This window comes from Zootoca vivipara, chromosome Z1, assembly GCF_965207765.1.
Source record: "Zootoca vivipara chromosome Z1, rZooViv2.hap1.1, whole genome shotgun sequence".
Classification (NCBI taxonomy): Eukaryota; Metazoa; Chordata; class Lepidosauria; order Squamata; family Lacertidae; genus Zootoca; species Zootoca vivipara.
Genome location: NC_142583.1, coordinates 61,157,909 through 61,182,199, shown reverse-complemented (window position 1 = coordinate 61,182,199; position 24,291 = coordinate 61,157,909). Strand labels below are relative to the sequence as shown.

At 44.4% G+C, this 24,291-nt stretch overlaps 1 protein-coding gene across 6 annotated transcripts in view; it reads left to right on the top strand.

Moving 5' to 3' along the window:
• Positions 1-20,764, top strand: part of ARHGAP24 (Rho GTPase activating protein 24) — a 348,183-nt gene extending 327,419 nt beyond the window's left edge. For 5 of the 6 annotated variants that reach the window (XM_035112152.3, XM_035112151.3, XM_060278415.2 and 2 more), the window contains 5 exons: positions 6,724-6,856; positions 7,936-8,009; positions 9,023-9,144; positions 13,868-14,945; positions 19,867-20,764. In XM_035112152.3, coding sequence (XP_034968043.1) covers positions 6,724-6,856; positions 7,936-8,009; positions 9,023-9,144; positions 13,868-14,945; positions 19,867-20,110 — 1,651 coding nt within the window. In that variant the 3' untranslated portion in view covers positions 20,111-20,764. The remainder of the gene's footprint in view (positions 1-6,723; positions 6,857-7,935; positions 8,010-9,022; positions 9,145-13,867; positions 14,946-19,866) is intronic. The other variant, XM_035112154.3, reaches the window with a different exon arrangement.
• Positions 20,765-24,291: the final 3,527 nt, after the last annotated feature.

The following is a 24,291-nucleotide window of genomic DNA, read 5'->3' as shown; positions in this document are numbered from 1 at the left end:
GGTTAAACCACAGAGCCTAAGGCTTGCCGATCAGAAGGTCGGCAGTTCAAATTCCCGCAATGGGGTGAGCTCCCGTTGCTCAGTCCCAGCTCCTGCCAACCTAGCAGTTCGAAAGCACGTCAAAGTGCAAGTAGATAAATAGGTACCACTACAGCGGGGAGGTAAACGGTGTTTCCGTGTGCTGCTCTGGTTCGCCTGAAGCGGCTTTGTAATGCTGGCCACATGACCTGGAAGCTGAACGCCGGCTCCCTCGGCCAATAACGCGAGATGAGTGCCACAACCCCAGAGTCGGTCACGACTGGACCTAATGGTCAGGGGTCCCTTTACCTTTTATAGTGCTATTACTTCCCTTGATCTGGCCACTATACTTCTGTGGATGCAGCCAAGAATACCATTAGCATTTTATTTTATTTTATTTTTTGTTCTTCCTGCTGCTGCTGCTGCATCACACTGTTGACTCACATTAAGCTTGTGGTCTACTAAGACCCTAAGATCCTAAGCCATTGTTGGGTTCATTATAAAATGTGTTCCCCTTTCCAAAAGCATGGTGAACCAGGATACTAGATCTCCCATTCTGAGTGAATGATTTACCACACCAGGCATACTAACAGATGCATCCAACTAATTCTCAATCAAACTACCCCCACTGAAATTAATGGGACTGTGTTGGCCATTAGTACAGTTGCCATACGTCCAGAATTTCCTGGACATATCCAGAATACTGCTGTCTCTAGCAGCGGCCTGGCAGAAATCAATGAAATCTGGACGTATGGCAACTCAGCAACTTTTCTGTCCAGATTTTCACTGTTTGAAATGCGGCAGCCCTAGCTGGCTACAGCACTTCCATTGCAGGTGAATGTTTCAGAAAAAAGACCCCCTGCGAGTGATTGGGTCAGGCCTTGGGCAAGAACAAGCCGTCCTTCCTCTTGGCAGCCCACTGCATAGCAAGCAAGGAAGGAAGGAAGTGATGGGGGCAGAAAGAGAAACAAAGGGGGCATTGAACAGTACCTCCACCAGCATAGAAACCAGGGCAGTCTCAGATACAAGAGTCAGAAGAAATCTCAGATTCAGGCAACATAGAGCCTGCATGTCATGCATGCCAGTTCCTGAGGCTGACCACAGCATCGCTAACCTCCTGGAGCAATTGTGGAAGATCCCACACACATGAACCAGCTTTTGATTCACTTCCTTTTGGAACTTGTTGTTGTTTAGTCGTTTAGTCGTGTCCGACTCTTCGTGACCCCATGGACCATAGCACGCCAGGCACTCCTGTCTTCCACTGCCTCCCGCAGTTTGGTCAAACTCATGTTCGTAGCTTCGAGAACACTGTCCAGCCATCTCGTCCTCTGACGTCCTCTTCTCCTTGTGCCCTCCATCTTTCCCAACATCAGGGTCTTTTCCAGGGAGTCTTCTCTTCTCATGAGGTGGCCAAAGTATTGGAGCCTCAGCTTCAGGATCTGTCCTTCCAGTGAGCACTCAGGGCTGATTTCCTTCAGAATGGATAGGTTTGATCTTCTTGCAGTCCATGGGACTCTCAAGAGTCTCCTCCAGCACCATAATTCAAAAGCATCAATTCTTCGGCGATCAGCCTTCTTTATGGTCCAGCTCTCACTTCCATACATCACTACTGGGAAAACCATAGCTTTAAGATGCAATAAAGCAACGTACTGTAGTTCCTTTTGGAACTACGTTGCTTTATTGCATCTTCAACTCCCACCTGAGGTCAGCGCCTTTGCTTTCTTGAAGCAAATGGTACCACGGACACATTTGACTGTAAATGTTACATATGTGTTCATGGTGACCTGCTGTGCTTCCGTGTTCCTTGTTTATGGAGTGGAGGACGGGACAACCCCGGGCTGTGTAATCAGCCTGACGGCCATTTCCACAAGGTTTGCAATGCCACAAAGCAAAAAATGTTGTCGACGCAGCAACTGCTAGAACGGAAGTCGATGACAACGAGGGGCTGGAATGAAAAGATCTCTGGATCTGAGCTGCCTAATTGCAAAGGAAAGGATTTGTGACTGTTTGCACTATTTAAAGCCTTTGTATTATATTCCTAGGGGCAGCTTAGAGACCAGCAGTGGTGGGTATTCTGCTGGACAATCAAATGAACAATTAACTCATCTCTGTCTCGCGCTTGTCTGTACATGGGCTATGCCAGCATACCTTATTTAAGGAGGGGGGGGGAGAGAATGGGAATAGTTACTACAGAGGGGCCAGGAATTTAAAAAATCCTCAGGGTATGTGCTCTCTAATTAAATTCTGTGCTAATCACTCCAAATAGCAGGCTTGCTGCTTGCCATAGTTACAGGGAGGGATTTAGATATGGCTGCCTTTGACAGGCAAACAGAATTGTGAAACAGACATCCTGAAGGTTTTTGAGTGGGATCGTCTCTTTTGCAGAAGCATTTATTTACCTGCCGCAGCAGGATGGCAGGTAAATGAGTGGTGGTTTGTTTTCTTACGCTGGGGTCCAGTTGGGCTGCAATGGGGTTTTAAAAGCGCCTGTTTACATGACCAGCTGACCTGGGATAAGGGGTAGCTGCTGTTGGAAAGGAGCAAAACAATGAATACTTCAGAAAACAGAGAAGAACGCAATCCTAGTTTTACAAAACAGTAATACCAGTGACAGCCTGGTGGAAAGATTAGCAAGCTGGGAGTTGCTTCCATTTGCCATGCGATTCATAGAAAAACTCAAGGTTGACTTGACTAGGACATGAGGGACAGTGAAGCAGCCATCCCAGGCAATTGATTTGGGGCGTCAGGAAAGTCCAGCAACTGATTAGTTGCTTAATATATAACTGAGAGCAGGTTTGGTAATGTAGTTAATGTTGGGACTATGGCCTAGCAGATCAGGGATCAGTCCTCTCTTAGTTATGAAGCTCACTAGGGCTGTCACTGCCTCTCAGCCTAATCTACTTCACGGATTTGTTGTGAAGATTAAATGAGGTGGAGGATAACCATGTATGTCACCTTGAGCTCTTTGGAGAAAGAGATGGGATACAGGTGAAATAAATAAATAAATAATACATATTTTTACTGCCAGGGAATGGGAGAAATGGTTGTGGGATATTCCAGTGCTGAAATAACTTGGATGCCGAGAGAGAGAGAGAGAGAGAGAGAGAGAGAGAGAGAGAGAGAGAGAGAGAGAGAGAGAGAGAGAGAGGGGTGTTTTTTTTCAAATTAACATTTTACACTCACATATCCAACATACATCATAAAATCAAGATTCCATAGAATTTCCTGGACTTCCCTCCTTCCCTTTGTGGGTCCCATTGTTAGTAATTTACTCCTGCATCTTTTATAATAATCCAAATCTTTTACATCTCCAGTATATCCAAAATTCACCTTTAAACTACAAGTGTTATTCCAATCCGACTAATGATTTTAACTGTCTACAATGATTTTAACAATAAATTATAAGTTTTCCACATTCCTTATTAAAATTCTGCTCTTCCTGATTTCTGATTCTTCCAGTCATTTTTGCCATTTTGGCATAATCCATCAACTTAATCTGCCATTATTCTCTGGTTGGGACTTTATCTTCTTTCCATCTCTGGGCCAATAACATCCGCGCAGCCATGGTTGCATACATAAATAATACTTTCTGCTCCATTGGGATTTCGGCACCTAGAATTCTTTAAAGAATGGCTTCGGGTTTTTTAGAAAAAGTTATCTTAAATGCTTTTTTCAATTCATTATATATATATATATATATATATATATATATATATATATATATATCATTTCCCAAAATTCTTTTACTAAGTAAAAGGTAGTACAGTGGTACCTCTACTTACGAATAACTCTACTTACGATTTTTTTCTCCCAATGCATTCCTATGGGATTCGACTTTTTCGACTTATGAATGTGCATTCCGAACGCATTAAATTCGTAAGTAGAGGTACCACTGTAGTAGTAACTTGGCTGTCTTTTGGTACAGTGCCTCTTGGCTTGGGGCTTGGGGCAGGACACCTTCACCTGATTCTCCCCAGGCAGAAAGCATCTCGCGTCTTCTAACTTTAAGCTCCCTTGGATGTCCCCAAGATCTAGTGTTAGGAGGGAGAGAAAATGTGTCTGTCCACTTTCCCCACACCACTCATAATTTTAGACGGATTTAATAGTGTTATTTACCACACAACAACACTGCCTCTAGAGGCAAAATGATTTTATATTCTTAAAAATGTCAAGTACAGAATCAATTACTGGGGTGCCCAGTGTCTGTCTCCCTGCGGAAGTCGGCAGAAACTGAGTTACTCTCTGTTGCTCCCTCACCCAAAAACTTTTCCCGATTTTTTAATGAGCAGCTGGTGGAGGAAAAATGGAAAACTGGAACCGCCAACTTCCCTTAAGTTTATTTAAATGGGAGAAAGCAGAGCATGGTGAAAATGGTGTGTTTGGGAACTGACAAAGCTGACAGGAACAATCCAAAACCAGCATGATGAAGTATTCCAAAAGGCCTGGAGCAAATTTATACAATATATGAAAGAATATTATAAGCAATTAACATCACTAGTAGGGTTGCCTGAAGACTTGTAATGAGAAAATTTCTCCCTTTTCTTATTTATTTAAATTTTGAGGTATTTTGTAATGAGTGTAATCAGAATTGGGAAACGTATAAAATGTGATGATATAAAGGTTAATTTTGAAAGCCATGAGACGGGAGGGAAGGAAGTCGACAGGCTCTAGAAAGCCAGAGAGGTAAAGTGGATAATAATGATGTGATTATATATTGTTAAATGGTAATCTAATAAAAATTATAAATATTTTTTTATAAATTATTAAAGAAAAAAAAGAAAGTGGTGTGTTTGTTGTGGGAAGCGGAAGGTGAGGCTTAGTCAAGGTTTGTTTCCCTCAGGCTTCACCAAAAATTAGGACAGGAGTGCCAAATGAACAGGAGTGTGCCAAATTTTAAAGGAGTTCATTTTTTCACTGCACACAGTTCCCTCCAAAAGAACAATGTCCTCCTAAGGCAAAGGTGCTACAAAATTGGGATCCATTTCTCCTCCTTTGCCAAAGTACTTGCCAAGAGAGATAGAGGGATTCCCTGTGGGGAGGGGACCACACTTTGCATTACTTCTTTTAGAGTGGTTGCAAGGTCTTCGTGACTCCCTCCCAATTTCCTTTGCAAAGAGATTTGGAGCATCATACTGTGCGTTGTAGGGACACGGGTGGCGCTGTAGTCTAAACCACTGAGCCTAGAGCTTGCTGATCAGAAGGTTGGCGGTTCGATTCCCCGCGACGGGGCGAGCTCCCGTTGCTCGGGCCCAGCTCCTGCCAACCTAGCAGTTCCAAAGCACGTCAAAGTGCAAGTAGATAAATAGGTACCACTCCAGCGGGAAGGTAAACGGCGTTTCTGTGTGCTGCTCTGGTTCGCCAGAAGCGGCTTAGTCATGCTGGCCACATGACCTGGAAGCTGTCTGCGAACAAACGCCGGCTCCCTCGGCTATAGAGCGAGATGAGCAACCCCAGAGTTGTCTGCAACTGGACCTAACGGTCAGGGGTACCTTTACTGTGTGTTGTGGTTCAGATCATCTCTTTCAAAGTGGTTCTCTCCACACTTGAATGGAAGCAATGTGCAGTGTTGCCGCATGTTGCCTGAACAGATGGAGGACAGTGCTTTCAATATCGAGGAACTCGCCATGTTAGAAGGGGAACATTTTTGCTCCTGTTTGTATGCTCCCCAAAACACTGTCAAAATGGGTGGGCAGCTTTTTTCAGGGGGAAAGTAGTCCCCAATTTCTGCTCTGCCCTGAGAGCCTCCCTACTCCTAGTAAGCATTGATGGCTCAGAGATTAGCAGGAAGGCTCCCCAGTTCAGATATGTGATATTTGAAACGCCAGAGATTTGAAAACCTGGCATCTCTCTCATTTTAGAAATCATGCTCTCATGCAGCTCACATCTCATTAGGCAGGCTCACCATCCACCTCTAGAATAGTTTTTAAGTCCAATACGGCAATAATACCATGCAACAAATGGGAGCTGCTTTGGCCTGAGGAAGTATTCTGTATAAATCTTATTTTACAACATCACCACCTAGTGGTGATATATAGATATACAGCGCAATTTCCAAAGCCTTCCACCTGCCGAGCTCTTTAAAAAGATTGCAACCTGCAGAGTGCAGGGTGCACGGGTTTAGTTTCGGATACAAACAATGGCAAAGAAATATGCATGGTTTGGAAATAAATGGATAGAGATCATTTTCCTCACTCTTTAATAATTTGGTAAAACTTGGGGGTTATCTGATGAAGTTGATTAGGAGTAGCTTCCAGACAGACCAAAAAAAGAGAAAGCATTCATTTTGCGCACAGAACATAAATAACTCACAGAATTTGCTACCTTAGGATGCGGCAATGGTGGCTGGCTTAGCTGGGTTTAGACCAGTTCTTAGAGGAGAATAACTCTGCCAAGAGTAGGAATTATTCACTTTCTTTGAACTGCAATGAGAAGTGACCTAAGCCACACCTCTCGGATGAATGTTCAGATTGCAGCATACAAATCCTTCAGATGATGAACTTCTCAAAATTTACAGTCATTTTGTGTATTTCAGGATGAAACACATTTATAAATGTGTGCGTTGAAATAGAATATGTACCTCAACACACTTTTTGCGATAAAATGCATAATAAAATATGTATTTAGATCTGCACGAAAACATCAATAGCTTTCTAGGTGCCTTGTGCTACATTTCCAGCAGTAATCTCACCCCTTTCCTCCCAACAGAAATACAGATGTACACACAGTGGCGTCGCTTTTGAAGCTGTACCTCAGAGAGCTCCCGGAGCCAGTTATTCCGTACGCCAAATATGAAGACTTTCTCTCCTGCGCCAAACTACTCAGCAAGGAAGAGGAAACGGTGAGTTTGCTGCCTTGATTCCAGTGTGTGAAATTATCGGGTGCTTGGCAGTCTTATTGAGGGATTTTGAGTGGAGTGATTTAACTCCTGCTTTGTCGCCTTCGTTTTATGTTGGCTGTTTCTATGATATAGCTTAGAAACTTGGGAAGCTGCCTTATACCTGCTCAGACTATTTGTCCGTGTAGCTTAGTTTTGTCTCCTGACAGTGCCTCTGCAAAGTCTCAGGCGGAGCTCTTTCCGGCTCCCTATTTCATTGGAGGTGCTAGAGATTGAATTTAGGACCTCATTCTTGCTCAGCCACTGACCTCTGGTCCCTCCCCATACTCCTGAGAATGTGACAAAGGCCACATCCGTACTGTCCATTTAAAACACTGTGATACCACTTTAAACAGCCATGGCTTCTCCCAAAGAATCCTGGGAGCTGTAGTTTTTGCTAAGGGTTTTGCTGAGAGTTGTAAGGAGATCCATACTCCGCTCTCAGAGCTACAGAGGAACCAGATGTGCTTAGAAGCTGCTCCATCATGGGCCTTCTAACCATATCCTGGAACCAAACATGGTACGCCAACCAGCGCTTCCCTTTAGCAATCGGAAATGGATGTTTGTAAGTGGCAGCTGTGAATTGTCTCAACCATAGCTGCCAAGTTTTCCCTTTTCTCACGAGGAAGCCTATTCAGCATAAGGGAATTTCCCTTTAAAAAAGGGATAACTTGGCAGCTATGGTCTCAACACATGTGAGCAGTTGCAATCGCCCATCACAATCTGTATGGATAGTTTGTAAAGCAATGCTGAGTGGGAAGTAGGGTTGCCAGACTCAATAGAGGACTGGACTTCTGTGTCTTTAATTGCCCTGCTCTCTTTTGAGTCTGGGAACCTTAAAGAGAAACCAACAGACCCTTTGTTTAATTTCCAAGCAAAGGATCTGCTGGTTTCTCTTTAAGGTTTCCAGACTCAAAAGAGAGCAGGGCAATTAAAAGCACAGATGTCCTGTCCTCTATTGAGTCTGGCAACCCTAGTGGGAAGTATTACATTTCGGTCTCTTTCTTTGGGGTTTCTAATGCTGAGATCTCATCTTCACACAGGGGCTGAATGAACTAGTGAAGCAAGTGAAGAGTTTGCCGCCTGTCAACTTCAACCTGCTGAAGTATATTTGCAGGTAAATATCCCAACAAGAATCTCAAAACACTGATTGCCTTAGCACTCCCAAAGACATCATTGGATAGGACAGTTTTCTGTGAACAGCTCTTTAAGGGGTAACAACAGAACAGTTAAATTTTAACTTCTACTACATATTCTTCTTGTTGTTGCTGTTAACATTATTGATTTATTACCTGCCCTTTGCTGTAAGGTCCCAGGGTGAATGTTTAAAGCAGCTTAAAGTAAATTAGAATCATGAGGAGAGTATCTCTCTCTCAAGGGTCAGAGTAAAGATGTGTGTCTTCAGCATACAGTAAAAGCTGCACACCAGATTCACCTCTGTGGGTAAAGAATATACCACTAATAATTTATATGCCACCCATCTGACTGGAGCCTCAGCTACTCTGGGTGGCTTCCAACAAATTAAAACAAAGTAAGACATCAATCATCAAAATCTTCCCTAAACAGGGCTTCCTTCAGCTGTCTTCTAAAAGTCAGAGAGTTGTTTATTTCCTTTACATCTGATGGGAGGGCATTTCACAAGGCAGGTGCCACTACCGAGAAGGCCCTCTGCCTGGTTCCCCTGTAACTTCACTTCTCCCAGTGAGGGAACTGCCAGAAGACCCTCGGAGCTGGACCTCAGTGTCTGGGCTGAACAATGGGGGTAGAGATATGCAGGGCCAACACCATTTAGGGCTTCCAAGGTTAGCACCAGCACTTCAAATTATGCCTAGAAATGTACTGGGAGCCAATGTGAGTCTTTCAGGACTGGTGTTATTATATGGTCCCAGTAACCAGTCTGGTAGCTCCACTCAAAACAAGACACTCCCTATCTGCAGGCTTACATTCAAACAAACAAAGGAAAAGAGACAAGGGGGGAATTATATCAGGACTGGCGTAGGGTGAGGGAGCATGTCTCCTTTGCACCTTTATGCATAATTGCTAATTATAGCATCTCACCCATTCAGCCCTGTCATTTATAGTTGACTGAATCCTGATTCTGGACTATGCTTTTTTTGGATGCATTAACAGATTCCTCGATGAAGTTCAGTCCTATTCCGGAGTCAACAAAATGAGTGTGCAAAACCTGGCTACTGTGTTTGGTCCCAACATCCTGCGTCCCAAAGTGGAGGATCCCCTGACCATCATGGAAGGTGAGTGGCAAAGCAAAAACCCACCACGAAGGTTCAGTTAGCTGGTCTGAGGATCCTGGCAAGAACATTGATGCAACAGTAGGGTTTAATTTAATATTTATTTAATATGCTGTAAACGCTTTGTGGAACTTGGAAACCAAACAGCAGTGTGTGCAAAGTACAAGAGGGCCAGATCTGATGTAACAGGGCCTGTATTTACACAAGACTAGTTGCTTGGAGCAGAACCGTGGCATCTGTATTGGAAGCATCCATCAAGTAAAATTAAGAATCAAGTGTAATAAAAGGAAGAGCCTCCTGGATCAAGCCAGTGGCCCATCTTAGTCCGGCATCCTGTTCTCACAGCGGCCAACCAGGATTTTAGTTCAGCTATGATTTGGGACCAGTGTGTGGACACCAAACATAGCAGCAAAACCATTTATTTGTTTGAGCATTTGCTTTGCGCTGGGAAACCGTGCAAACGTTTCTACGTGCAAATATCATAACTCGTAATATTTACAAAAATATATAATTATACTGGTGGCTTTTTTAAAGGAAACGGCCCTTGGCAGAGCTGTGCTTCTTTACTGTCTGTATTTCAACAGATTTGCTTATATATATATATATATATATATATATATATATATATATATATATATATATATATATGGCTTTAATTCTATTGAAATTTAATTGCTTTTAAACTTAGGTTTCAAGTTTTCAGCTTTTTGCAAGTTGTCTGTTTGAAATTGTGTAAGCTGCTTTGAGTTCCAGTCTGAGAAGGAGACAGGATATAAATATAGCAATAATAATTGAAACAAGTTGAGTGGCCACTACTGGGAAATGCAGCGGTGGACTACATGAACTTCTGGTCTTTCCAAGGCCTTGCCCTATCAAGGGAAGCTGCCTTCTACTGAGTTGGAGGAGCGGTGCATTTTGCTTCATATTGTCTTCACCGACTGGCTGCAGCTCTCCAGAGTTTCAGACAGGAATCATTCTCTTTTTTTAAAAAAATAATTTTTATTGATTTTATATAATAACACAAAAGAGACAAGACATAAAGAACATTTCTATCCACCTTCCCTCCCTCCCCCTACAAGTCCCCTTCTACCACAAGTGGATCCTGCGGGTGTTGAGAGTCGAAGGTAGTCCATTTTAAAGCTGGGTTTGTCCTCACCCTCCCTCTCCTTAGTCCCTGGACCTCCCCCTGCCACCAGGAGGCCCCAAGACAAAAGGAGAGATTGGGGTAGGGTACCCCCCAACCATTTATATATAATTCTTCAACATAATACAAGGACAAACAAACAATTAAAAATATCAATTTCTTACTTTGTTAAACATTGTATTCGTGACTTCCTCAGATCCCTTCTTCCTGATTTTCATACTTTCTTAATATAATTATAGCAGGTTTCTTATGGGAGGTCTATTTTTGTAATTGGGTTTCCTTCCACCCCTCCCTCCCCCCAGAGCCCCCCCCTGCCCCCAGAGGCTTCAGGATGATAGGGAGGAAGATAGGTGGCTATCCCCCCAATTACCTAACTAAACATAACATTACTGTTAAACAAATCTAAAATTTCTTTCCCCAGCCCTTCCTCCACCCCCTACAAGAAATATCAATTATTACATATTATTAATATCTCTAACCAAATCATTCTCAACCCAGCCTGCCAATCCCTGAAATTTAACTTAGAATAATGTGCTGTAAAACCTTACTCTGATCCAGTGAAGGAGACCTTTAAGTTCTTAACAAGACATCTGCAAAAAAAAATATATTAAAAAATCCAGATATCAGGTTCTTCGCTTCTTCCCCTTCTTCTGTGGATTTACATCCCTCTCATCAACAGATGATTTGTTTTGCTAATTAGAGAGTAGAGGGAGAGCCGCCTGCAAATGAAAGTGCTCCCTTGATTGCAGATGCTCATATCTCAGCTGCAATAATAATTTGTGCTTCCCTCCCGCCCCCATAACTCATTAAATATGAGAAGTGAGATCACTGTTTGTGTAACTCATTTAGAAGGGCGCAAGAAACATCCACACGTGCTTTTGTTCCATAGCCCTGTGATTAGCATTGGGAGTGGGGGGGGGGGGTGGAGGCGGGAATCATCCTGATCCGAAGAAAACAATTCCATATCTCTGGAGCTGCAATCCTATGAACACTTACTAGGTAGCAAGAATCCATAGCTGCCAAGTTTTCCCTTTTCTCACGAGGAAGCCTATTCCGCATAATGGAATTTCCCTTTAAAAAAAGGGATAACTTGGCAGCTATACAAGAATCACTGAACTCAGCAGGGATCACGTCTGTGTAGGCATGTAAATCTGCATCAGGCTTTAGCTTTGACAGGTGTTTGGTGTATCCTGAGAATTTTTGGGGGTTGCTTGCTTTTTGAAAAGGGATGAAACGTTTGCTTTGCCCGTCAAAGAAATATTCCCATCATTCTGAATGACTTCATTTGCCCTCAGTGACATCAGCAAGCAGCCAAGTCTGATTGGCTACAAAGTGTCATGGTGTCATCTTCACTCCCAATTATTGCTCAAAAGCACATCAAAGAATTATGCCTGGAAATGTGATTATATCCTCCAAATATACATCTACATTGGCTCCCAGTACGTTTCCGAGCACAATTCAAAGTGTTGGTGCTGACCTTTAAAGCCCTAAATGGCCTCGGTCCAGTATACCTGAAGGAGCGTCTCCACCCCCATCATTCAGCCCGGACACTGACCTCCAGTGCCGAGGGCCTTCTGGCAGTTCCCTCGTTGCGAGAAGCCAAGTTACAGGGAACCAGACAGAGGGCCTTCTCAGTAGTGGCACCCGCCCTTTGGAATGCCTTCTCATCAGATGTCAAAGAGAAAAACAGCTACCAGATTTTTAGAAGACATCTGCAGGCAGCCCTGTTTAGGGAGGCTTTTAATGTTTAATAGATTACTGTATTTTATTTTTCTGCTGGAAACTGCCCAGAGTGGCTGGGGAAACACAGCCAGATGGTTGGGGTAGAAATAATAAATATTATTATTATTATTATTATTATTATTATTATTATTATTATATTTTAAAAAACCACCATTTCAGGAAGGATCAGGTCAGAGGAAGGTGCCTCTTCTTGCCATATGCCTAGCTTCCAAAGACGTGCTCCAGAAATTACAAAGGAAGTCATGCTGCTTGTGCGATGGTTATTCATTATAATGCATTTCAAAACGATCCCCCTCCTGGCTTAAGGGAGCGCCCTTTGATTTATAACATAAGCAGAAGCATACTCAGCAGTAAAGAACTGTGTGGTGCACTCTGGCAGCTGCACCCAGTCTCATTTCGGAGCGCTTAATGACATTTATATTAAATTGATTTACCATCCTTTCTCATTATGATGTGTTGCTTCATTCGGCACAACTAAACATTGCAGAAATTGGGGGGGGGGGTTTGCTCACTGCTACGGGTTTCTGAATCCAACCAGTTACATGCTGTTCAAACCTTGAGTAAAACTGAAGTGAACTTCATACATTGTAATGAGATCATTCATCTTCTGACTCTTTATTTCTTTCCACCATGTTGTTGTTGTTGTTGTTCTTGTGTTCCTGAAGCCTATTATGCTTAGGTATTTGTCTGGCTGTTACGCTTAGATATTTGTCTTGCTCTGACATGACAAACTCAACCTTATCAGTACAGTATTCTGGAAACCACAGAAGAGTCACGTGTCCAAACTGGCATGGGGGAAGAAGGGGGATTGAGAGGGCCCTGTTTGATGGGCCACCTACAGTTGTGTGATTGGTTCATGGCAGCTGCTGGTGTGATTGGGAAGAGGAGCCAACCTGTATGGAGTTCAGCACATAAGTAAAATTTGGTGCAGAGTTGTTGAAAAACATGGATTGCTCTTCTGGTGCAATTGGAGCTACAAGAATGGAACTATCCTGAGCTTGGAAGAGAAAGATCCCCTTTATATAGGCTAGAAAATCTACAGGCTAATATAGTGGTGCCTCGACTTGCAAATTTAATCCGTTCAGAAGGCACCTTCGTAGGTCGAAAAATTCGTAAGTCGAAAAGCTCCATTGGAAACGTGATTTCCCATAGGAATGCATTGGAAACGGAAAAATTCGTAAGTCGAAGCTACCCCATCTAAAAATTCATAAGTCGGAAAAACCCTATCTAAAACCGCCGCAGTTTCCATTCGGATGTCGAAAAATTCGGTTGTCGAGTCGCTCGTAAGTCAAGGTACCACTTATAAAAGCCAAAGTATTGCAGGAGGGCTTCTATCTTATTTTTTAAAAAAAATATATGTATAGCCCTTTTTATAACACAGAACATAGCAAACAATAAATGTCAATATCCCGTTTTTTTAAAAAAAGTTTTGTAAGTACAGATATAATCATAAGACATACAGGAGAAAATACAGATTTCTATTAAGTTATGGGACAACTGGGTCACCCTCCTCTGCACACATTCCAACTTGTCAATTTCCTTCTTAAACTGGTGCCCATAATTGGACACAGCACTCCTTGCTGAGATCATCATTGTGTTAGGAGAGAGAAACAAATGATGAGTGACAAAAACTGGAAGGTGTAGATACCAAGTCTTACAACAGATAGGGTTTGATACAAGCCTTCTTCTTCTTCTTCTTCTTCTTCTTCTTCTTCTTCTTCTTCTTCTTCTTCTTCTTCTTCTTCTTCTTCTTCTTCTTCTTCTTCTTCTTCTTCTTCTTCTTCTTCAATGGTTACCTGCTGTTTAAATGCCGGTTGTGTTTATGTGGTCTTCTTATAGGTACTGTTGTTGTCCAGCAGCTGATGTCCATGATGATAAGTGAGCACGAGCTGCTGTTTCCTAAGGATGGGGACGTCCAAAGCGGGCAGGAGGTGAGCAATAACAACAACGAGGTCCAAAAGAAAGTGATCATCGGTCAGCTCCAGAACAAAGAAAACAACAACACCAAGGAGTCGTCACCACTGAGACAATGTTCTTGGGATAAACCAGAGTCTCCCCAAAGAACCATTGTGGAGAACGGCTCTCCTACAGCTCAGCCTGGGAGCAAGTCAAATAGCCCAAGGAACAGCATTCACAAACTGGACATCACCAGAAGTCCACCCCTTATGGTGAAAAAAAACCCAGCGTTCAATAAAGGCAGTGGCATCGTCACCAACGGATCCTTCAGCAGCTCTGTGGAGGGTCAAGAGAAGACATCACCAGCCTTGCCCAATGGTACCTTGCAGAGCAGAAGAACATCTTCCCTGAAAGGGCCAGTCACCAAAATGGGCACCCACAGCGTGCAGAACGGAGGGGTGCGAATGGGCATCTCCAGCACAGATGCCCACAGCAACTCTCTGAACAGCCGGAACCAGGGCTGGATGTCCAATGGGTATGTGACACTGCGGGACAACAAGCAGAAGGAGCTCACAGGGGACTCTGGACAGCACAACAGACTCTCTACTTACGACAATGTGCACCAGCAGTTCTCCATACTGAATGCCGAAGACAAGCAGAGCGTCGACAGCGCGACTTGGTCCACTTCCTCTTGCGAAATTTCCCTCCCCGAACATTCCAACTCCTGCCGCTCCTCGACCACCACTTGCCCCGAGCAAGACTTTTACGGGGCCAATTTTGAAGACCCCGTCCTCCTGGATGAGCCCCAACACGAAGACCTCTCCAACCAAGGAGATTACGAGAACAAAGGCGACCGCAGAAGCGTCGGGGGGCGCAGCAGCCGAGCGACGAGCAGCAGCGACAACAGCGAAACGTTTGTTGTCAACAACACGGGCAACCACAGTGCTTTGCATAGCCTTGTGTCGAGCTTAAAGCAGGAAATGGCGAAACAGAAGGTGGAGTATGAAACAAGGATAAGAAGGTAAGCTGCCAGGGTCAGAGCTTCTGTTCTTTGCAGTGCAGTCCTATGCAGGCCTACCCAGCAGTAAGCCCCATTGAGTTCATTGGGACTCCCCCCCCCCCGGTAATAAGTGCACATAGAGGATTATAGCCTTGAGCACTTATGTGCCAGAGCAATGAGGACTGCATTATTCATCGGCTTAAATTGAACTAACCCAGTTCAAGAAGTATTCAAGTTGGGTAGCTCATGCTCCCCTCTAGATGGGAACAGCTATACAGTGGTACCTCGGTTTATGAACACAATTGGTTCCGGAAGTCTGTTCATAAACTGAAGCGTTCATAAACTGAAGCGAACTTTCCCATTGAAAGTAATGGAAAGTGGATTAATCCGTTCCAGACAGGTCCGCGGAGTACGCAACCTGAAGCATACTTAACCCGAAGCATGGGTGTAATTGGTTCCGGAAGTCTTTTCATAAACTGAAGCGTTCATAAAGTGAAGCGAACTTTCCCATTGAAAGTAATGGAAAGTAAATTAATCCGTTCCAGATGGGTCCGCTGAAAATTCATAAACCGAGGTGTTCATAAACCGAGGTTCCACTGTACGTTATTTGCTAGTCAGGTGAGCTAAGATCATTACACTGGGGCCCTTCAGTCAGATCCCAAGGAAAAAATCATTTAAATTATATATGCTCTGACATGAAGTGTTGCATTAACAATGAGCAAGAAAAAAGGTCAGGAGACGTCTTAGCACTCGGCTTAATTTATCTCTTAGGGGATTTATATATGGCTCGCATCTTCCCATCTGCACCAAGTGATCAAAAAGTCCAGCTGTAAATGCTAACGAGTATCACAAAATTTATTTCGCTGCATGCCAGGGGACACTCAAAAAGGGAAATGTGTTGCTCAGCGGCAGCAAGTGCAAAAGTTCTCTGCTGTTTTTAGATTCATAGCATGGGTTTTAATGAGCTCAAGAGGCTTTGATTCCATTATAAAAAAAAAATTGCAAATGAGCCTTAGAAATGGCTTCAACCTTTCAGAGCCCTAGGCCGGTTAAGTGCTAGACCGAGTCTAGTAAAGGCTCATTTTTTTATTTTTTGCTGTGAAGCTCAAAACATTGGGAGAGTTTCAGTCTTGAAAGTCTGAGATTTTCAAACCATCAGCCTTTGCAATGTTGGCAGGGGGAAGGGCCTAAACTTTTTGGGCATCATAAATATAATAAATAGGCAAGAGTTTCCCGACATCTAGCAATTGGTAACGCTGGTTTTCTATTAAGCATAAGAACATGTGCAGAGCCCTGCTGGATCAGGCCCAAGGCCCCTCTGGTTCTGCACTCTGTTCTCACAGTGGTCAACCAGGTGGGAAGCCCTCGAGCTTCAGCACTCTCCGTATCTGCAGCTCTCACCAACCGGAAGCATAAGCTCAGAGGCATAAGACCTGCAGCAGTGGAAGTAGAATGTAGTACGGACAGACTTTTATTTCATGAATAATTGCCATGTGAAATCCTCTCCCCAAGTAGGCAAGACCAGCCAGACCAAGAGGGGCGGTGGAGGTGCAAGGAAGGTGGGGAATTGAGTGAGTTATGAGAAAAAGATGATGATAATAATAAATTATTATTATTATTATTATTATTATTATTATTATTATTATTATTATTATTATTTACTTATACTCCACCCATCTGGCTGGGCCTCCCCAGCCACTCTGGGCAGCTTCCAACAGAATACTAAAAACACAATAAAAAAATATCAAACATTAAAAACTTCCCTAAACAGGGCTGCCTTCAGATGTCATCCAAAAGTCAGGTAGCTGTCTATTTCCTTGACATCTTGGGGGAGGGCATTCCACAGGGGGGGCACCACTGCCAAGAAAGCCCTCTGCCTGGTTCCCTGTAACCTCACTTCTCACAGTGAGGGAACCAGCAGAAGACCCTCGGAGGAGGACCTCAGTGTCCGGGCAGAATGATGGGGGTGGAGACCCTCCTTCAGGTATACTGGGCTGAGGTCATTTAGGGCTTTAAAGGTCAGCACCAACACTTTGAATTGTGCTCAGAAACGTACTGGGAGCCAATGTGGCTCTTTTAGGACTGGTGTTATATGATCTCGGCAGACACTTCCAGTCACCAGTCTAGCTACCGCATTCTGGATTAGTTGTAGTTTCCGGGTCACCTTCAAACCACGTAGATCCCTCCCTAGGCTAGCATTTCCCCATGCAGATGTGAAAAAAGTCCTTAGGTAGCTGCCATCAGGCGTGTAGCAAGGGGGGCAAAGGGGGCGGTCTGCCTCTAGCTCCACTCTGGCGGGGGCAGCGCCCCCACCCCTGGCCCACCCCTGGCCTCCTCTACCGGAGTAGAAAGAAGCAGAGTGCGCTACGGAGCGGGTTGCCGCTGCCGCCCAACAACCTGCCCCATAGCGCGTTCTGCTTCAGAGTGCGCCAGCTGAGCAGAGCAGCAGCGCCAACCCGGACGGACTGCGCATGTGTGGACATGTGCAGTCCATCCTGGCTCACCCTGGCACGCACGTTGTGCATCATGACATCACAACGCATGCGTGCTGCGGAGCCCCAGGCAGCCAAGCGGCACCGTTCGCCACTGGCTGCCATCACCGCCTGCCAGGGACTTAGGGGTCCACAGTTTGGTGAGAACATCCCTCCAGCATCAACCTCCCCAACTTGCCACTGAACTCCATGCAGTGTTTGGCATGAATTTGCCTATAGAGGCAGCCTTTTCCCCTCAAGGAGGCGAACCTGGTGGGTGAGCTCAGTCAGTCATCCTGTCATTGAAGTGCCTTCAAGATCCAATCAGGTTGTGGTGTGGACGCCTCCTCCTTCCCTTGGCTGCTCTGGACAATAATGTTTGAGCTACGGATCCAGCTGGTACTCCTGTCTGAATCATGGAGGAGTGCACATGTATTTCTCACACCCACATGAGTGACATATGAGGCAGTTGTTCTGCAAGGAGATCAGAGCGTGTGGCATCCTAATTTGCAAATAAAAATAAAAAATTCCCCCTTGAGGGGAAAAATGGGGATAGAGAGAATGTGCATATTGGGTCTCTGAGGCCCGCCTGCCTTACACATTTCCTGCCAATGTGCGGTGGAAGATGCCATGCTTGTTCCTTAACCACACAGGCAGGTAAGAGTGCAAACTGAACATTTAGGCAGTCAGATCCTGAAGGAGATGCAGTGAAGAGTACAAATTGGTGGTGAGTGGTGGGGAAAGGCTTTCCAGGATGCACGCCAGCCATGGGAAGAATGTATTTTGTTCCAAGGGTTTAACCTCAAAATAACATCTTACCCACTTCCTTGTCCTTCCCAATCTGTTATATTTTATTAGATTCCAGAAATCTACTAACTAGGCATGTCTATTTGAATACACCTTAAGAACTATGAGCCTAACTATAAATAGGCCTGGTGTTTTATTTCTGGCTGTTCCCTCTCTGCAAGAAGTGAGCTTACAGGGAACCAGGCAGAGGGCCTTCTTGGTAGTGGGACCCACCCTGTGAAACACCCTCCCACCAGATGTGAAAGAGAAAAACAACTATCTGAATTTTAGAAGGCATCTGAAGGCAGCCCTGTTTAGGGAAGTTTTTAATGTTTGATGCTTTATCGTGTTTTTAATATTCTGTTGGGAGCAGCCCAGAGTGGCTGGGGAAACCCAGTCAGATGGTTGGGGTATAAATAATTTTAAAAGTAGTTATTTGTTTGTTTGTTTCTTTGTTGTTACTCAGCTTCTACACATGCAATGTGCAAGGTACTTCATCCTTTGACTCAAGCAGCAAAAAGTCCCTGCCTGTGCAATTATTCCTCACCTCCAAGTACCTTAAGGAAGGAGGGGACCAGAAAGAGATTAGTGAAGCAGCCAGTAAAAAATAAAAAAGTACAATTCCTCTCCTCTCCTCTGTTCTAAATAATCCCATCCTGAAATGTTTATTATTATTATTATTGTAACTTTTTGTTTACCTCCCATCCCCACAATCGTTCGCATACAGTTCCAAAGCAGGCATGCTTAGCTTCAAGAGTACAACTGTATATCATGTGTCCCTAGAACATTCTCTGGGCCTTTTCACGTGTAGGTTGTCAACTGGCTTATTAGATCCATCCCTGGAAAAGGGTGTTGTCAGTCTTTGGGGAATCGGCTTCCTCCCCGTGGCAGTAAACAAAGATCAAACGAAAGAAGTGTCTTACCAGTTAGAAACTTTAATAATCACAGTGAGAGAACAAAGAAATTGTGGCGCTCCCAATTTAGGATCACACACACCCTCCATCCCTTTCAATCTATGTCAATCCTACGTCTTGTAATCTGAGTTTGTATCCTTTGCGCTTTCTGCTCTGAGACTTTCTGAGCTCTCCGTGTTTTGGAGAAGGGGGGGGTGAATGCTATCCAACAACTGTGAATCTGTTAACCCTCTCTTTTCTAGTGTTTCTTCTCCTAGCTGTTCCCCATCCAGCCTTTCCCAGCTTCTGCCTTCTGAACTATGCCCCTCTGCAAACCACTGTTCCAAATCTATACTGTCCTCCCGCTCCTGGGAGGGGGGAGGCCCCCACCATTCCTCCTCAGTGCAGCCCTCCTCAGCACAGTCCCCGACAGGTGTCTCCAGTTCTGTTTGTTTTTCTCTAACCCATAACATCACAATTTTGTCACATTTCTTTGTGTATGATGAGTTCAGTGGGGCTTACTTCTATGTAAGTGGCACCCTGTGTTAACTAGAATTCTAGGATTGTAGAGTTGGATTGGGCCACAAGGGTTATCTATTGCAGTCCAACCCCTTGCAACGCAGGATACTTTTGCCCAACATGGGGCTCAAACCCACAACCTTGAGATTAAGAGTCTCATGCTCTACCAACTGAGCTATCACATCTGTTACTGAACTATCCTCCTTTCGGTGCTTATGAGCATTGAGTTGTACCAAAGTATACTAAGCCCTTTGTCTTCTTTTACTCCTCCAGTCTTGAACAAAGGAATCTCTCCCTGGAGACGGAAATGCTTGGCTTGCATGATGAACTGGAACAGGAGAAGAAAAAGTTCACCATGGTGGAGATTAAAATGCGCAATGCTGAGCGGGCCAAAGAAGATGCAGAGAAGAGGAACGACATGCTGCAGAAGGAGATGGAGCAGTTCTTCTCGACATTCGGGGAGCTGACAGTCGAGACACGTCGGCCAGAAAGAGGGAACACCATATGGATCCAGTGAGCGCTGCTGCTGCCGCCGTCCAAGACTGTGGGATTCTGGGAAGAGGGTTGTTGGGATATTATATTGTAACAGGTGACTGGTCACCTGACTGAGGCTAGCACTCAACGTAACGTCGACCCTCAGAAGACGACGCCATGCCTATGTCAACCAACCACATCTGCCATGTGTACTTTTTAATTAAGAAATCATATCCTTGAATGCATCGTTATGCAACCGTTAAGTGTTACAACTGGATTTGTGTATATAGATTTTAAATAGGTCATCCGAGGGAAGGGGGGATAGAAAGAGACAAGAAGAAATATTTTAATGCAAGTCTTATATTTAAACTGGCAAACGGAACCTTCATTGCAATTAAGCTTTATATTGAGGCTTTTCCCCTTGCACTTAATTAACATAATAAGCTATTTTCGGCATTGTGTCACCATCAGCTTATTTTGTATATTACTTTTTTTTTCTTCCTTTGGTTGCCCCTCTCACTGGGGAATTAAGATACACATCTATCTATATATATAGATATCTATATATATAATGTTAGCTATTAAACAAAACAAAAAGGATATTGTGTGACTGTGCTGTTTGTGCCAATGGATTTGCCCATGACCAAAAACAAAAAAAGTGTAAATAATTTTATAAAAATATAACATGAGCATCTAATAAGTTGGAACTCTTTTTTCTTTCTTTCTTTTTCTTTGGGATCTATCTGTTAGAAAACACAATCCAATATTTCCTGTACATGTATGTCGCTGCAATTAGCCCTCCCTTGAAGACAGTGTTACCAATTCTGGATCAAACTGCACCTGATATCCAGCATGTAGTTTGGGAATGCATGCTTGTTTTTCAAAAAGCAGGCACTGGGGGAGGAGGGATGGACAGTCTGGCTCAGGCCTGCAGCACTTCTTACCATCTTTCCAACATATATGCCAATTGCTGTGTCCCTCCAGTGTCCTAAAGCAGCTTTAAGGGGTATTTGGGGTGGACGACAGTGTCTTTGGGTGGTAGTGGAGATATAGAGTTAACTTCTCCATACACCATTGTCCCAGTCCTGGTTGCTTTCTTCCTTCCCCAAGGCTGTTATTTAAAGTGTGTTGTTTTTTTAAAAAAGATATGCAATCTAAACTATGTTTGGCCCCTGGGAGAGCCATCATTGATGGGGTTTTTAGCGTAAAGGGGTGCAGACAGAAAGCAGACGTCAGAAGAGGATGCAGTGGGAGACAAGATTGTCCCTCTGCTTAGGAGAACCATTATGTTATTGTTGCCGTTCTTTATATTATGATCATTTGGCTTTTGCAAAATAGGTTGGGTCAAACATACTCGTGAAATTCTCTTTCCCTATACCTCATTATACTTTTTTCTCACCCCACTTGCCCGTTACCTGAAGTAGATGTTGAGTTCCTTGTAGTTGTCACCACATTGCTCCTGGGTCATCTCCGGAGTGTCAGTATTCGTAAGAGGGATTCAGTTGCATACCATTAAGCCTCGTGTGTGAAGGTGATTCATGATCAATTGAGAGCTCCCTCTGGAGTGTCTCATTTGCATGCTCAGGACAACAGAGGCATGACAAGAGCATGCCCATTGTCCTGTCCTGTGTGTGGAATTATATTCCCTGGGCAATTAATTCACCCAAGCTCTGGGGATTAGTCAGAAGCAATGCAAGACCAGTCTATGTAGGGTGCGTTCCAGCTGAGCAGGATTCAACCAGGACTGGAGTGGCATTTTAAGATTCCTTACACCTCTCCCCCACCTTCAAACCAGCTAGTTCTAATGCCTTATTGCTTGCAATGTGACTTTTGGACAACACATTTTAAGAGCACACTCGTGTCACCCAAGCACCGCTTGGTTATTCAAAACATGTTGACTCTCAGATGCAGTATACTATAAACTTGCCCATTGGAAAGGTGGGGGGGTAGCCATGGGTACAGCACCAGATTTAGGGTGGTGTGGGCTGTTCCCTTGACCGGGGCACTAGAACAAGGGGGTGCAAAATCATCAACGTCATCCTGTATTTATACGTGTAACTACCAAGAAGATCCATAAAAAGCAACCGTACAAAAATGATTTTGAAAATAAAAGGGGGGGCATCATATTATTAAAGTCCCTGATTGCTATTTTGCCCAAACAAACCATCACTTGATGCCAAACTCAACAAACAATGCAAACACAGCCACATAATATAAACGAAGCTCAGAATGGTGGGTTTGGAGTAAGGGCACACCTAGCTCTCAAACCATCATCAGTATTGTAGGGCAGCCATCCATGCAGGTGAATTACACATTTTGCCCCATCTCCCATGGCATTTCCCTCATACTTTGAAAGTCACACTGGCTATGTTGTGGCAGAAGACTCAGAGTCAGCAAACAGCAGCTTCAGACAGTTATCCACGCATCCTAGCAGAGCCCACTACCAACGATTCCCATGAATCAATTCTCTGATCTGTGCCAACTGACACAAGCCAACATTTTAAATTCCCACAATGCCTTGCAGCAACAGTTATATTCGGAGCATTGTGGGAAATTTTAATAGCATAAGCCCACCAGAGGGCCCACTAATATCGGAGAAGGGGGCACCAGATAGGAAGTTGCCACGGGAACCCTCAATCCTGCAGCCAGACCTACGTGTGAGAGCTGTGATCGTATATTTTGCCCTGAAACAGTGGCAAGGAGCCCCATATTTAATAAGGGACCCATTAGCTTGGGGTCTGAAGTTAACCCTTTCTCTTGTGACATTTCTCTGGTGGAATGAGGTCAATGACTGCTTCTGACCTCTCAAAGGAAGCCCCATCTGATGCGTCTCTGGGGGCATAGTTGAAGCCAGGCATGGGAAACTCAGTCCAAAAGTCATACGCAACAGGCCAGCTTTACATTGTGGCCCAGTACAAGCACTTGCTTTGCAATCCACCAGCACATAGCAGGTTCAGTTCACTTCTCAAGTTTTCATCACCAGAAGCCCATGTTGTATACAGAATATCCAATACACCACAGAGTGTCACAATTTTGCCAGGAAAAACAAGGTTAGCATTTTCTGCTCTGTTCAGCTATAAGAAACTAGTGTTATGAAGCAAGTGCTCTTGTCAGGCATGAGCTATGAGCCCATAATAGTGTGAGAGGGGCCTGGAAACTTAAGTCATGACTCTTGCATCATTCATCCAGGAATTACACTGCTTGGTTTAGGATGTGACATTAGGAGGCCTGTCAGTATGTAAGCATGTGGCTATAGGAAAATCCAAGCAGCTGAGCTCACCCCCCCACCCCCATTACTATTGCTAAGCTTTGTTCCCTCTCACCCTACAGGGAGATCTGAGCTGAGCCACGATGGCATTACTAGTGTGCAACAGCCTAACAGGACCATCACCATCCATGGAAGTGTGGCTATGTGCTTAGGCTTGCTGCGCTAGACCAGAGTACTGAACAGCTCAATCACTTCTTGCAAGCACAGCCCCATTCATCTCTACACAAAGCTTACCACCTTCAGACAACTCTATACAACATGTTTTGTGACTGGTGCCCAATGGGATCGGTAGGGCAAAAAGCAGGGAGACCAACAGTAGGTGGGACCAGAGTGAATGGCAGGTAGAACTAGTTCCCTGGCTGGTTGTAAGTACAATGGCAGGCAGGGTGTGGGGTAGGCTGGCTGAGGGCAGACTAAGGTTGGCAGGGCAGTGCCCAGTTAGAATTAATGGACCACTCTCTACTGACTGTTCTGTCTTGCAAGTGGTAAGATTGGTACTGAAATCTAGAGTAGTTTCTTGTGCAACCAACTTCCATGCTTTCGGCCAATATGGAAGTTGGTTGAGGGTTAGGCATCTAGCCTGTTTTTGTCACGATCCTAGAGTTAGGATCCCCTTCTTTAGGGGATGAAGTCAAGGAATCTGTAGAGTCAGCTCTAAATATGCTTCCAACAGAGGAGCCTGTGTTACTGGTGGTCCTCTGGGCTGAGGACGTGGCACAACCATCCTTGTGCTCCAATGCAGAAGACCAGAGGCTACCCTACTTTGTTGCAGTAGGAGACTAGAGGAGCAGGTTGGACCTCTACCTGAAAAAGCACATTCCAGTGCGGGCAGGGCTAACAATTGGAATACAGCAGCTGCCACGATATAGGACTGTGTCCTGGTTTATTTATTGCTGAAAAGCAGCAGCAGCCTGAACCTTGCAACCAGACTGAACCTTGGCTTGAGCCACAGCTCA